The sequence below is a fragment of the Sabethes cyaneus genome, chromosome 1 (genome assembly GCF_943734655.1).
Source record: "Sabethes cyaneus chromosome 1, idSabCyanKW18_F2, whole genome shotgun sequence".
Lineage (NCBI taxonomy): Eukaryota > Metazoa > Arthropoda > Insecta > Diptera > Culicidae > Sabethes > Sabethes cyaneus.
The window spans coordinates 42,735,574-42,751,187 of record NC_071353.1 but is presented as its reverse complement, the minus strand read 5'-3'; the positions used below and the strand labels follow the sequence as shown (position 1 = coordinate 42,751,187).

At 38.1% G+C, this 15,614-nt stretch overlaps 1 protein-coding gene across 1 annotated transcript in view; it reads right to left on the bottom strand.

Annotated features, from left to right (window-relative positions):
• The window catches only part of LOC128745614 (uncharacterized), a 289,476-nt gene that overhangs the window by 77,552 nt on the left and 196,310 nt on the right, over nt 1–15,614 (bottom strand). Inside the window, exon 6 of the mRNA XM_053842691.1 lies at nt 963–1,103. Coding sequence (XP_053698666.1) covers nt 963–1,103 — 141 coding nt within the window. The remainder of the gene's footprint in view (nt 1–962; nt 1,104–15,614) is intronic.

Here is a 15,614-nt window from a genome sequence, read left to right as displayed (position 1 = left end):
TTACCAGTGCACTAGTGGAAAAGGTAGCGAAAGGGTTTGCTCAATTTTCTGCTTATCATGGCACACATTATTTTTCCAAATTCCACCAGCTTGTTCCCCTCTGTCTCGCCAGCAACACAGTTACAATGTCGCGTACAAATCCCGGAACCGGAAGGATTAAACTTGAATGTGTTGCCCGTCCGGAGTGGCTTCGCGGTTAGTAGCAACAGAATGAAAATTCTCCGGACGGTTTTGTAGCAAGTTATCCCACAGCAAGAGGGGAAACCGTGCTAATCATGAGGCAGAATCTTTATAACATGGTAAAGTTTCTAAAAACAAACGTACGGAATTTTGTCAGCCTATGTGGTACTAGATTTATTGAGATCTCGTGCTATTTAGTTACAAAATGCATTGAATAAATAAAATTTTGGTCATTCATGTTTCACACAAATGATCTGAAAACTCATGTACCAATAGCATCGCTACTCACCCGTAATCCCGGAATGAAAATAAAAGGACTGAAGGCATAAATTCATACTTTCTGTGCGACGTCACATGGTTCGGTAGTAAATTTATGTGACTGCGGGTTCGCGTGAGCTTGGATTGTTCGATGCGAGCGAAAAAAGGGCGACATTCGTTTATTTGCATTATTTGATTGTCGGAGGACCCTGCCATCCGTTGCGGTAGTTCACACGCTCACAGGGCGTTCCGAACCAAAGAGCAGCGGAGTGCGGAAGCTCACTTGTAGCACAATCTATTTTTGGCCAACGGGGGTCTGTCGGAAGGCGCTTGTTGCCGTTCAATAAAATATGGATTGGCTGTTATCGACGCTGGGCTATTCGACGGTACCCTTCACGCTCGCAGGAACATTCGGCTCTTTTTGCCTCTTCGAGCCAACTTGTCACTTTATCAATGCTTTGTGGAGGTATGTTTTCTAAGCTGCAGCAACTGGAAAGCAATGAAAATCTGTTATATTGGCTTACCTGAGAAAAGTTCCAGGAACTTCTCGACCCCATAGCTGCCGGCGAACCGATAGGTTGGATCCTTAACTGCGTTCAGATTGTGCACCTTGATGCGTTTGATCATGAACGTAATGTTGTCCGGTTTGCCGTCACCGTTGAAATCTGCAAGCATAATCAGAAAATAGGAAATGTTAGGTTATTCTACGGTAAAATGTTGCTGGCGGGAATAGCAATTAAGACGAGCAGTCCTGTCGACCGTGTCACATACATGCTGAAAGCAAACAAACCATGGCTTTGCTTCTCGAATTGAATCAATTATTTATTAAGATCAATATCTACTTTTACTAAAATCAATAATCTTTTCTTTAAGCAAAATCTTGAAAACCAAGATCATTATTATGATACCGTTCAATTCTGTTTCGTTCTGCTAGCCGAAAATTTTCTTTTTCTTTAAATTTTCCATGGAAATTGCCCATTTGAGTTATCGAAACTATGTTCTCTGTAGAGCATTAAATAATCAATAGTTCATACCAGATGTATGATCAGAAAAATTAAGAATTTATTTTGCATAATACATTTTCTCCAGATGATCTCAGTTTAATGCAAAGATATTCAGTTGTTGCCCTAAAAAACATTTAGGATCTCTACAAAGGTCAATTTATTAATCAATCTAGCAATTTAGCTGAGTGGATGAGTATTCCGGATACTTGAATATCAGATTATCTGAGTTTTTTTCGTTAAAAAGCCGCTGTGGCATGGTTTTCATTCACCATTAAGCAAGTTAATTAAGATTTTTTAACAGAAGCCACCGGGACACTCATTTTATGGTGAGAGTGCTGATATTTGTTCGTTTCGGTTTCATGTTAACAGCAATGGTGACTGTCTTGGCAGCTGTCCCTTCTGCAACATCTGTTGGTTGGTGACACCGGTGGTTAAGGAGCTACACAAGCATTTGGGATAATATTATCTTGTAAAACAAAAGAAAGCAATTTCAAAAAGAAACGTACATAGGTGTGTAAGCTAATTACCATTTCCCACAGAAAACAGAACCGCTAGCTACATGACTACTAGATTATTTAAATGCAGTCGGTCAGTGCAAAGTGTTAAGTAGCACACAACAGCCCACCGTGTGGAGGCGAATTTTTAAAGTCGACAAACTTCTACACCAAGGCTTTCGTCCGCTCTGGCAAAGAATAGGAGGGTATGTCTAGCCTAACGGTAGGAAAGCGCTCTGAATAATGAAGTGACATTTGTTGAATATCTTTGCCCGGCTACCGGCGATGTGGCTACACTGTGTCTGTATGTAGGAAGGCATATGGTTCTATATATAGGTCAACTTCCTGCTTCTGTAAAGTACGTCTACTTATAGGTAGAGAGAAAGGCAGCACAGAGGAGATGAAATTTTCCGCACAATGCATAAATAATTGTGTCGTATGGATTCCGGTGGTATGGTGGTCGGAAACTAAAGGAAGACCGTCCGTAGTTGGTACGTGTGTCCTTTGAGACGAGACCGCTGCCGGAGTCAGTGTCGGCATGCTTGGTAAATATTGGAATGCTCTAAAATGAATCCTAATGGGTTTATAACATTTTTGATCCGCATGCCCAACAATGGTTGTTTACATTACAGCTAAATGTTTGAAGCGAACTAAAAGGATGAGGACAGTTAGCAAATAAACCAATTTGCTCTAATGCAGGTAAGCTGACGCTTTGCTGAAGAAATCCCGTCAGCTTAAGAAATGCATGATGAGAGCTTGTTTGCAACATAAATTACAATTGTTTTATTTGCTAATCAACATGTTGGTAGAGTAGATAATGGCTTTGGTAAGGGTTGTTGATAGTTTTCATGGCATTTTATGGTACAGTTTTGCATGCGTAATTTATCTGAAAGTGCCAGGTATAGATCACCTGCCGGGGTTATCATTCACTTATAGGTACTGACAAAACACCTTCATGTTCATCGAATGAAGTTGTCACCGGTTTGGCAATGTTCAGAGTTGGCCTGGCATTCCATTAGTGAGATTAAATTTTCTCAGCAGCCCATTAAACTTTGACACCAATTACTTTTTTCTCTTATTTCGCCTTTTTGGCGCGTCTACTGATCGACGGTCTTAATTTGTGTGTTGGAACGAAACTTTGAGCTTTGTTTTTATTTCGTTTGCTATTCCTCCGACTGTTCATGTTACAAAGCGTTATTTTCACTTTTCATATTGGATCAAGAACTGTGGTGGAGGTAACAGTGTGTGCGCTAAACGGTGCTAACTATTCATGAGAGTATTGACAGTTGTTTATTTTACGCAACTAACGAAAAATGAAAACATTGCAGGCATCGTTAAGGTTCAAACACGCGTCGTTGATTTTTGGGAATTCAAAAACAGCTTTAATGCTCAAAATAAAACATTTGTTCACAAAATCTTGCAATTGCGTTCTGATAGACGCAAAGAATTAAGCGAAAACAGTTTCATGAACATAACTATTATTTTGAGCATAAAAACTGCTTTTGACGCGTGTAGTTGAGCATAAAAATCAATGACGCGTGTATGAGCCTTAATGGTGCTGAATTATAGTACAAAACGATACCGTCGATATGGTTAGTAAAGGCTGTAGTTGTGCATTTCAAGACTCCTCTTACGTGGTCTTTAGTCTCAGTTACAGCATAAAATATAATATTTTCGCCAATTTTAATGCAGCGTGCGATACAGTTGAACGAGAACAGTTATGGAAGATAATATACGAGTATGGATTTCCGGATAAACTGATGCGGCTGATCAATGGAAACTGTGATACGTACGTATTATCGAAACATTCCCTATAAGACGTTTTGAAACCCACGCGGCCGCACGAAGCTGACGATGTACAGAACTCTGGTTAGGACTTAGTTCTAGGCCTAGGTAGTTAGGTAGTTCTCTGAACACAATTATATAGATAAATGCTTTTGGTAAAAATAACTACAAATTTGTGCACCAACCTTAGCTTAAGAGTTACGCTTCGTATTTCAATCGTTAAACACATTCTAGTCGTTAAATGGCAAACGAAAGGACCATAAAATTTATTAAAAACACGTCAGCAGTATTTTTTTTGAAACGGTGGTTCTACAATTGCTGAAGGGACGGTAGGGGAAAGTAATGAAAAGTCCTGCGCTGGACTAAACTAGAGGCGCTGGATTCAACTAGACTAGACTAAACTAAACTAGACTAAAAACACGAGGTTTGGTCTACGTCAGTAGTGAAAATTTAGCAATATATTTGGACGTGTGCAACCAGCTAAATTTAGCAATCAGTATTGCATTTGAAAAGAACGTTTCAGAAATTTAACTTGAAATAACGAATAAAGTCTAGTCCTAAAAACTTCTTTAATTATGTGAATCCCAAATTAAAATCTGACAATTTTCCATCCATAATGCATCTTGATGAAAATATTGAAATAAAATAAAAATAAAATATTTTTGCAAATTTTTTTCAAGAAATCCATACAAAATTTTCTGAAGAAGATCGCTTTCGCGACTATTTTGCACTTTATCAAAAGCTTCAATGGATATTTGCGTAATCCAGCTTCATACTCAGGATATTTGTCCGGTTTTAAAAAAGATTAGATGACCGAAAACGTCCTTATCCTGACGGAATCCCTCTAGTATTCATAAAAAAAAATCTTGCAATGGAACTCGCTGCTCTTTTGTTTTGGATTTTAAAGTTGTCACTGGAATCCGAGTGCAGACGACCGACTGTGATCAGCAGTAAGGTCGTTGAACGCGGCAGTGATCTACACGATACCGATGATTGCCGACAAGATGACTCATGATGATCGTACAAAACCATTTTATTTATCTATGGTTGAATCAAGCTATTTCATTTGTTTATGGTCTTACTGATCCATATTTTTTTATTTAACTATGGTCGTATTGAACAATAGCAATTCAATAATGGTCGCTACGAATAAATTCACTTACAAATGGTCGTACCGATAATAATATATGATCGTACCGAACCATGTATTTCATTCAACAATGGTCGTACCGAATCATGTAATTCATCTATGGTCGTACCGAACCGCATACTTCATTCACCAATGATCGTATCAAGCATTTAATTTATCTATGGTCATACTGAATCATATATGTAGTTTATTTAACAATGATAGTACCAAATTGTTTTACTTATAAATGGCCGTAACAAACCATATGCCTCATTCGTTTATACACACATAACGGGTAACGGGCAACTAAAATTTTGGATTTTTTTCGAGGTTCCTATGCACAATAACGAACGAGTTCAGAAAGAAATCAGCTCTCTCCTCTTTGTGCCAGTATTTTTTGTTTTGTTTATGCTTGCCAAATTTTGCTCGAAATGGCGTCATACAAGCAGCATTTCGCGAGCGCGTTGTACGCTTCTACGAATTGCACAAAGATCTCGTCAAAAAGTATACGATATAACATTTTAAAACCGAAAATGTTGCTGTTTCGATTGTTTACCATATCCTAAGATCCCCAACAACTACTCGCAAGCAAGGTAATGGAAGACCAGCCAAAATTATAAACGCAGAAGGACTTTGTTCTCTTTATCGTACCATATCTTCTACAACAAGTCTTCCGTTAGCCAACGGGATGCAGCAAAATAGTTCAACTGCTTCCACTAGTACATCTACAAACCACTGAAAAGATTCGGAATAAAGGGCCGAAAGAAAACAGTGAGAAAACAGATTTCGACGCTGAAATCTCAATGATAAAAACTAATTCCCAAAAATGCTATGTTTTGGACGACCAAAGTTACTTCCCTCTTTCGAACACGCACATTCCCGGAAATGATCCATTACATTCTATGGATAGTTCTACTGCATCTCCAAAAATAAAATACAAGTTTAAACATAAGTTTGAACAGAAAGGTATACTGTACATTGCCATTTCCTAGAGAGGTATTTCTAAGGGATGGTTCAGGCCTTCTGATTTGGCTATCAATGAAATTTGTACCAGAACAAATGTTTGAAGAAAATTTTGATTCCGTTTCTACAAAAACATCGTACAGATGGACGATACGTGTTTTAACCGGATAAAGCATCATCGCATTACGCCAAAAATACGCAATTCTTCCTGAATACCAATTCGATCTTATTTGTACCCAAAAACCACAACCCGACCAATCTGCCTCAGAGTCGCCCAATCGAAGATTTCTTCGGGATTTCGAGCTCCTTGGTGTACAAAAATAACTGGAGAGCCATGAATTGCAACCAGTTGATTGGTAGAATTTTTGTATATCAATAGACGCTACGGTTAATCATTAGTTTTAGTTCGGAACTCAACCACAGGTGGCGCTGTAAAAACAAATATATAAAGCTATGATTACTTCGGAAAAGTTGTAAATTATCTTATTGCAAGAATATTTGCTGAAGATACCATTTTCTAAGTATCACAGTTTTTGAGATATTAGGCGTCATTTTTGATAGACCCCTAAAAATCAATTTTATCAGTATATTTTCAAAACTATACAATTTAGACAACAATAATGTTCTACAGATAAGTGAATATCATAAAAATACATCATTCTACAGAAGACCGCGTGCCTTTATCTTCAGCTCAGACTGAGCTATTGACCATATATCCATATATCATCAAAATACTATATAGTGCCCATTTGAGGTCAATACTGGAATACTGCATAAAATATAAGTGATTTTATGTAAAATTTTCCGGAGAAACTCGTGGTGCCCCCACTAATGATGTTTTGTCATCTGGAATTGCCCTGTTTTGGTCATTTTCCCCTATTTTTAACGTTTTTACCAAGGAAGACTTTGAGAAAACAAAACTTTAAAACCTAATAATTTTGTGTAAAGAAGTCCTCAGAATCGTATGAGGCTTATCCCATTTAGTTTAGCGCAAACTATTTTTTTTTGTTGAGTTGTCGCCACCAAATCATATGGTCGACGGAAACTCAACCAAAAAAATTAATGGGCTCTAAGCTAAATGAGATAAAGCTAGAGTCAGCCATCACTAGCCGTGATTCAAACATACGACTACTGGTTTTTTAGACCAGCATCGTACCTCGAAGCTAACTGGGCGGACTACATCCGTTTTAAAATTAAGGCGTGGTTCAAAATGCTTCACTCATAATTTGAAACAATACCATTGGGTACTACGAATAATCGTAGACCTTTTTAACTGTATCGAAAAATATTGATTTTTTTTTTCATGTGTGGACTCATCACTGCGACAGTATAGTTGATCTATTGTGATATCGCCCGGGAGTTTGCTGTATGACCTGCACTGCATTTCTTTTTGCTATAATCGCTATTGAGTGAGCGATATGCTTATTGAATTTTCTATGCGTGCTTGCGTTTATTGGGGTTTACCCTTCCTTGAAAGCTTGATCTACTTTACCCACTTATTTCTCGCTGCCAGCACTATCCCATATTATAGCCGTCCCTGGCGAGGACTCATTCGTACCTCTGACCAGTACACTTAACCCTTTAAGCCCGAGCTCACACAATTGTGTGGGTGAGATATGATTACTTTTAAAAATTTTTCCTTTCCTTTCTAAACGTCGTACTTTTACATATATGGCACCAATCTCTTGTGTAAACATCGTAACTCGTAGAAAAAATAGAAAATAGCTGAAAAGAAGTTTTCTTTTGTGGTTGGATTAATTATTGTCTAGTCTTCAAAATCTTGTGAAAACAGCAAAAAGTTTTATCTGTCGTATTTTCTTATTGGATCCGTATTTCGAAATTGCTTAGATAAAAAATTATTGGTAATAAGTATTTCTAATTAATGTAATTAAAAATTTACGGAAAATAACTTTTACAACTTACTTTTGCACATTGTTTTTCATACCTACACAATCGTGTAGGTTCGGCCTTATTGTATACCTACTTTTACCTTTACGTTCACGCCGGGACTTCAATAATTAGTGTACTTGCCGTTACACTTTTGGCTCTATCTTCACTATTTTTTGATCGATTTTTATACAACTTGTCTTCAAAGAACCACCTTAGATTGACCTTAACTGAAAAAATATTTTAGCAAATTTTGGATCCATTTTCCCGGAGATATTCCAGATCACAATAGGATTATTTTTTCACGTCGTAAGTAACAGATGAATTAAAACGAAATATGCTGCTGCCTTCTCATTTTGAGTCAGTAAGAATGAATACATTATACTGTAGAGCATTCGTTCATGTTCCACACTACGGAACTTCCGTTTAGAGTATTACCGGAACCTAAAACTGGTCATTTATAAATTGTAAAATAATAAAGAAGTGTGGCAAATGATGTATTCAACTACGGGATTTTCTAAGACAAATTCTTGGATCAACATTTGAATGTTTTTAAGCCAATCTGGACGTTCCGGTATATCTGTTGTATTAAGGTTAGTAAAAACTTAAATTGCAAAGAGTTGCGTGTATTTCCATAGCTACGTAGCAACCGTTCCGCTGCTGCAGAAGCTGAAGTCTATGAGCCTCGAAGCGATGATCTCGCTCCAAATTAAACGGGGTCAACCCTATTCAACTCTGTGGACTTCTTTACACAAAATAATTAGGTTTTCATGTTTTGTTTTTTCAAAGCCTGGTTTGGTATAGTCCAAAAAGGGTAAAAATGGTCAAAATAGGGGAAAATGAGCAAAATGGGGTACTTCCCGATGACATACAGGAAAGCGGTGAGCACCATGCGATTCTCCGGAAAATTTTACATAAGATCACGTACATTTTATCAGCCTGCAGGCCATATCTTAATTGCGTCCGTTTTTTCGGCTCGTTTTTGCCCATAGTGCAATGGTATAAGATAAGGCCGAACCCACACAATTGTGTAGGATGCTAAATTTAGCAAACAGTTGTTGCAATGTATAGAATATACTGGTTTTGGTATCTCGAGAGATAAAGAAAATTTATATTGATCCAAAAACCAAAAATATCGTAGCTAAAACCCTCCGTGCTTAAAGGGTTAACTATAGGAGGGACATTTGCATTGTCAAGAGGCGTCAGGGGATAAATATAGAATTCAGCACGAAGGAAGGGTAAATGGAGGGGCCTGAGAATAAACCCATGCTAAAGTCACTTGACATCGAATGGCTTGATTCTATTAAGATTCGAACCCACGACCACTCGCTTGTCAAAGCAGACTCGGTAACCTTGCGGCTAAAAATACTGATTTAAAATTTGATTTAATTTTTGTTTTAAAATACCACTAGTTCACAGAGCATACTGCTAAATTCTACGTTATTTGGATTTAATCTATACCTATAAAGATGGATTTCTGTCTGTCTGAACGTATGTTCCTTATAGAAGCGAAAACTACTGAACCGATCGACGTGAAAATTTGCACATAGGGGTTTTTTGGGGCCAAGGAAGGTTCTTATGATGGTTAGAGACCCCTCCCGCCACTAAGAGGGGGTGGGGCTCCCATACAAATCTATACCTATAAAAAGGGATTTCTGTCTGTCTGCCCGTATGTTCCTTATAGAATCGAAAACTACTGAACCGATCGGCGTGAAAATTTGCATATACGGGTTTTTGGGACCAGGGAAGGTTCTTATGATGATTAGAGACCCCTTTTTCCACTAAGAAGGGGGGCTTCCATACCAATGAAATACAAATTTCTTCATAACTCGAGATCTAATCAAACAAATGGAACCAAATTTGGTATGTGAAGGTTTTTGGAGGCAAGAATTTGTTCTATGGTGAATTAGGACCCCTCCCCACTTTAGGAGGGGGGGGGGGGGGCTCCTATACAAATGAAAAACAAATTTCCTCATAACTCGAAAACTAATCAATCAAATGGAACCATATTTGGCATGTGGGTGTTTTTGGAGGCAAGATTTTTTAGGAGGGGGGGATCCCATACAAATAAAATACAAATATCCTCATAACTGGAGAACTAATCAGCAAATGGAACCAAATTTGGCATGTGGGGGGTTTTGGAGGCAGGAATTTTGTTTATGATGGTTTGAGACCCCTCACCCCTGTGGTAGGGGGATAAAGACTCTCATCCGAATAAAACAGATTTTTTTGCGTAACTCAAAAACTAATCGAACTCGAGAAATTTTAGACTTTCATAAAACATTAGTCAATAACAAGATCACCAGAAACTATTAATAGTAACATTAGATGATTCAGGGCGAGATGGCCACAGCTCCGTAGAGATTACCGCTATCTAGGTTTATTCATTTTCCTAGATCTACTGACCTCTATTACTTTCCTTCAGTTGGGTCACCCCTGCGAAATGATACTTTCTACGAAAAGATTTTCCGTAAAATGGTACATCCCGCGTAAGGTTTTTCGCGAAATAGTATTCTGCGAAACTCTATATTCCGCGTTATGGTCAACCGAGAATTGGTGTTCCGCAAATCGTAAAATGGTATTCGGCGAAATGGTTTATAATGATGGCGAATATTTTAATGTTATCCGCTTTTTTCATCAGGTTAAGCAATGGGAGGAATTGTTTTCTATTTTACTGTGAGGAAAATTTGTATATTAAAACATCAATGAACTCCTCAGAAATTTGCAAAATTCGATTGTGATAAAGGTCATCCGAGATTTATGTACAACACAGTTTAATTTGTGGCAATACGAAGCTTGTCGGGTCAGCTAGTAGCTAAACAAATTCAAATTTGTAGAACGACTAGTAATCAATTTATAAAAATGATGCAAGGATAGATGATGAAGTTGAAGTTGAAGATGAACATAAATTTCGTTGTACGTAATAGGTACAACAACTAAAACCAAATAATCGGCGGATTCCTTTTTGACAAAATCCACAATGTGGAGACGCAATCCTATTACATAGCTACCTTTCGACCTACAATCGCACTCTATTTTGAGCCGTAAGAGGAAACCTGAGTTCCGATTTTTTTTCTTTCTGCTCTCTAAGCTGCCAATTTCCAGAAGCTATCCACAATTTGACAGAACGTTTGCTCACGCCTCCCGACTGCTCACGGCGCACCGTTCTGTCTTCTGGCAATTTTCGCTTCGATGAAACGATGGAAGCTGAATTCAGAAGCGGAAATGGTGCAATCCTCTAGAAGACGATGGTGTTGATTCGCTGTTTTTTATGTGTTGGTTCGACGTGAAGCAGCGGCGATGTGAGTGCCGAGGTGGGTTGATCGCTGTCGATTGAATACGATGCAATGCGCAATGAGGAGACATCGGGAAAAAGATTCTATAATAAGTGTCAAACTATTCCAATTCGCAACCAGCTTCTTCGGTTCAAGACTGAAGTGGTTCGAATGGCAGAAAGAAGGAAATTCGAATTCGTCTAGTGGATATTGATTCGTTCGATTCCGAGGCAGTTGATTAGCTATTTAAATTTGTCTGGAAAAGATTGAATTGCTTTTCAAAATCAATTAGATTTGCAATGTCAGCATTCCGCAAGTCTAGTCTTGAAAATGAAATTATTTTCTTGTGCACTTGTTGTGGAGAGAATTTTTTTCTTGTGAATTGAATTTAACAGGTGTGGTTAATATAATAAATTTTATTTTTTACAAAGTCTAAAAATTGGGAATTGTCACGGTATTTTTCTCAGTTCTGAGGCTGTTTTCAGCCACGGTGCCAGCCTTGACCGAAACGTCGAAAAATACCACGCAGCTCGCTCGGCATAGACGCGCGGAATTTGGTATGCGGATGGTTTTTTGCTGTCTCGAAAATCGGTCACGTTCTGCCTGGAGCCTGGCATACTCGTTTCTCCATCGGCGCGCATTCAGCACTCATTTTCGCTTCGACGGGAAAAAATTCCTGCTTATTGGCACATAAAACACTACAGCGCTACTGCTGGTATTTCCCCGGAAAGACCATACCGGTCTGTCTGTTCTGGCACTTGGCACGGGGATAACATGCGCGTGTAGTTGTGTGTATAGCTGCATACGGCAATTCAGCAAAGCTACTACTGGCATTTGCAGTACGGTTTGGATCATCATTGGTGCCAATCGGTAAACTCTAAATAGATGCTAAATCGGCAATGCAACGCGGTGCGACATCAGCAGCAGATATTTTTTATTATCATTCAATAATTTGGATGTTTTGTTTTTTGAGCCTTAATAAGATTATTCGAAATCGTTACTAACAACATTTTTTCGTAAGTAAATAGGATCAATTAAACGCCACCGAACTTTGCGTATTATGTGGACTACATGCCATTAGCATTAGTTCCAATTTACAAAGCTGTAACGGGACACTGAACTTTGGATACCCAGTATGATTTAAAGCACAATGCGCTTACATCGAATGTGAGTTAATGGAGTCGCGTGGTTATCTGTAGGACTTGACTTTAAAGTTCCGTTTTTTTTTGACAAAAAAAGTGGAAAAATCAACCAAAACACTCAATTTCAGCAGTCATGGTTCTCGAACGAAAAAGAATTTATAGCAGTCGGCATTGATGTTGTACTAGATCCACAGATCTGGGTAGATGTCGATTAGGTTTTGTGAGGAAAAAATCACTGACTACATCTTGGCTACAACCGGCGAAGTTGGTTATTATTCAGTGACGCATTAGATTAAGTTCTGTTAGAAGTCGCCTTCTGTAGGTATTAGTGATTTATACAATCACAGTTAGCATACAGTAATCTTATCCAAGGAAATTCTTACTTCCTTTATAAGAAAGAGCATTTACAGTTGATTCAATCTTCTGAGTTGTTAAATCTTCTGAAAGATGAGATATAAAAGTAAGGAAATAAAATCGATGTTTTCATTTGACTTTTCTTTACTAGGATTAGATTTTTTTCCGAAAAGCCGCGGGTGTATTTGTACAGAACAACACACTAAAAGAATTTGCTTTTAAATTACTTTTTGAAACATAAAGTTGTCATAAATCAGTGAATTCTATGCCAATAAGATCTATCAAAATGATTCACATTGAAAAGCTTCGAAGATATCCACAAAATGTAGGAAATAGGAAACAAGTAAAACTAGCTGCTCTAACCAGGGGAAAATGTACACCATAAGCATGCTGTGTACCCATTTTGTTTCCCCTCATCACGGGGCGCACAATTTGAGCTCGTAAAAGTTAACGATTTTCACGCCAAGTAAGCTTCAGCCACAACTCAAGCGGTATTTACGTGCTTCATTCTTCAATGCCACGTTATCAGCGAGAGACATTGATTTTCCGTACCATTAAAAGTTTTCTGTTATTTCAGCAGAGGAGAACGGATCGGGAAAAATACGTCAAGGATGAAAAACGGGTTTCGGTCGTTATTTGGATGACTGATGATGCGTGCAGCGCTGCTGTGCGAGCTGATGGAAGAAAGTCGCAGGAAAAAAAGAAGTGTTTTCAATATTTCTCTACCGGTTGTTATTCATTTTCTTGCCGAAAGACATGTGATTGTCTGATGCAAAAAAAAATGACAAGCAGATTGGCACAATCGACGATGCATTCAAAGCTTTACTCCTGCTAGCGTCAATCACAAAATTTTGCGTGTGTGCTTTTCATCTAGTCTATAGAGCTCTATTTTGTGATTCCACAATCCTTATGTAAAAACAAGATTTTACACTTGATCATTCTGCTATTAACTATACCAGTTGATTTGCAAACGAAAAAATGAATAAAATGAAAATTTCACCAAGTAAATTTATAAAAAAATCATAAAGTTGTTGATTGTTATTAAGCGCCTTGCACAATTCTTACGACCATACTTCACATCTGAAAAGTACTACCGCAAAAGCTCAATCGATAGAAAGTCGCTTCCGCGGTATTATTCGTTGATGGAAGGAATCCCGCTGGTTTTTATTTTTTTCAAAGTCTTCGGGTGAATTGTTTATTTCTGGCTGACTAGCGGAAGTGGCAGATAGAAAATGAATAGCAAGCGAAACCGGATGTTCATTGAAATAGTGCCAATTTTTCATCCCTGCTTTTTCTTTGATAATTTATTGCTATTTAGGTTGTATTCTTATCGACACCCAATCAATTTCAATTTGATATAAAATTGATGAGCTATTGATTCAATATAAAAATATAAAAGTGAATTGGTGAATGTGATTTAAATTCGATTTAAAAATATATGAACTTGTTATGCAAGTATAAAAAGAAATATATTCCTTCACATCTATAATAGAATAAATATTTTGTATGATCAGTACAAACACATTTCCGTTTATTTTCAATAAGTTAGTTAATATTGTATAACTTCTATCTATTTTTTAGAAACTTTTGATTTTGCAAACAGCGGTCAAAGTATATATTAACGGATTGATTATTGCTCATGGCTGTTCTAATTCGCTTTCCAAGGCATCGCTTCATTGTGTTTCTAACACTGCTGGGCGTTTTCCGCCATCAGAAGAAGAAACCGTTGCTCAGTGCTTTGTGCGAATCGGATTTTCAATTTGCTGTGAAGCGGACGAGTGGTGTCGTTCACGTAAGAGAGTAACAAAGCATTTTCCAGCGAGTGCTTCAGCTAAGTAGTTTTTTTTACTGATGTCGGTGGATATATTTAAAATTTCTGCGCGTCAAATGGCCCTCAGCTCGGCATACCCTCACTAACGTGTTCGTAACCCTTTCCGCTTTCCGATTTAAAGGCTCGACGACCACCCTAAGTGCCTCAACAAAGAGGTCCTTGTCGAAGGTTTTCGTCTTCTATAAACTTTCGTAAAAGAATCGAGAATCTATCAAGGATCAGTTTGACCGGAGCTTTGAGCCCAAAATGAAATCTTCAACTTTAAATATCTTGGGATCTGGATAGGCATTATTTGGCTCTAACCGGCATTCTGCAAGTTCGACCAAACAAACTGCGTGATTAGGTCTAGCATCAAGCAAGCAAACGAGATTACTGCTTGTGAGGTCTTTACGCGAAAGTAACTATGTCGAATGTATTTCTGCCCGTATAATGGAGATTAGCGATTTTAGTCTGACCGTCAAGGACCTTCTGGATTTTGGAATCGTCAAATTCAAGTATTTCAATATCCAACCAGTAAAGATTGTGGACTGCAAGCAGTTAGCGTTCGACAACGGTATTAAAAAAGTATACCTCCAGTTTCGGTTTTGGGTCCACCTTTACGCTGTTTTGTGCCGCGGATTATGAATTGCCGTAATTGCAAGCAGTTGGGTCGTACGATTGCGTAACGCACGGAACGGTGTGTGATGATAAATTCAGGCCGACGATACTTGCAAGAAAGGCACTGGAAAATGTCTCTATTGTGAGGGGACTTCGCATGAGCTCTGGATATACCCGTGCACAAATTGTGCGGAAACAGAAGCAAGCGGTCTTTGAAAGAGCTCTCCAAACGAACCACTATGAAGTTTGGTCAGGAAAACTGCGCACCACGTGATGGAGCTTTCTTTATCATTCTTTAGGAAGTGAAAAGTCCAGGAAGCAAAAAAAAACTTTCTTCCCCTAGACGTCCTAAGAAAGAGCTGAAGATATGCCTAAGTGGAATGACGCATACTTAGAAATCAGGAAGTATTGCAAAAAATCCAAAAATGATGAGACAGATTTACTCACACGTTTTTACTCACAAAAGTTTTTAGATGAGCGACCCACGAAAGCAAACGACGCTAAACATCCATACGAACATTTGAAGAGAAAGAGGGCTATGCATAAAGCTTTCTAGATACATTTAATTTCTTACAAATGACTTATCGATCATGTGAACAACGAAGCGCCAATTGCACATTGTACGCAGGTTTGTCCCAAGTAAAAATTCTAAGTTTTATTACGTTCCTCTAGTGGTTTTCATGACTAATTTCATAAAACCGCTAATAAAACTATG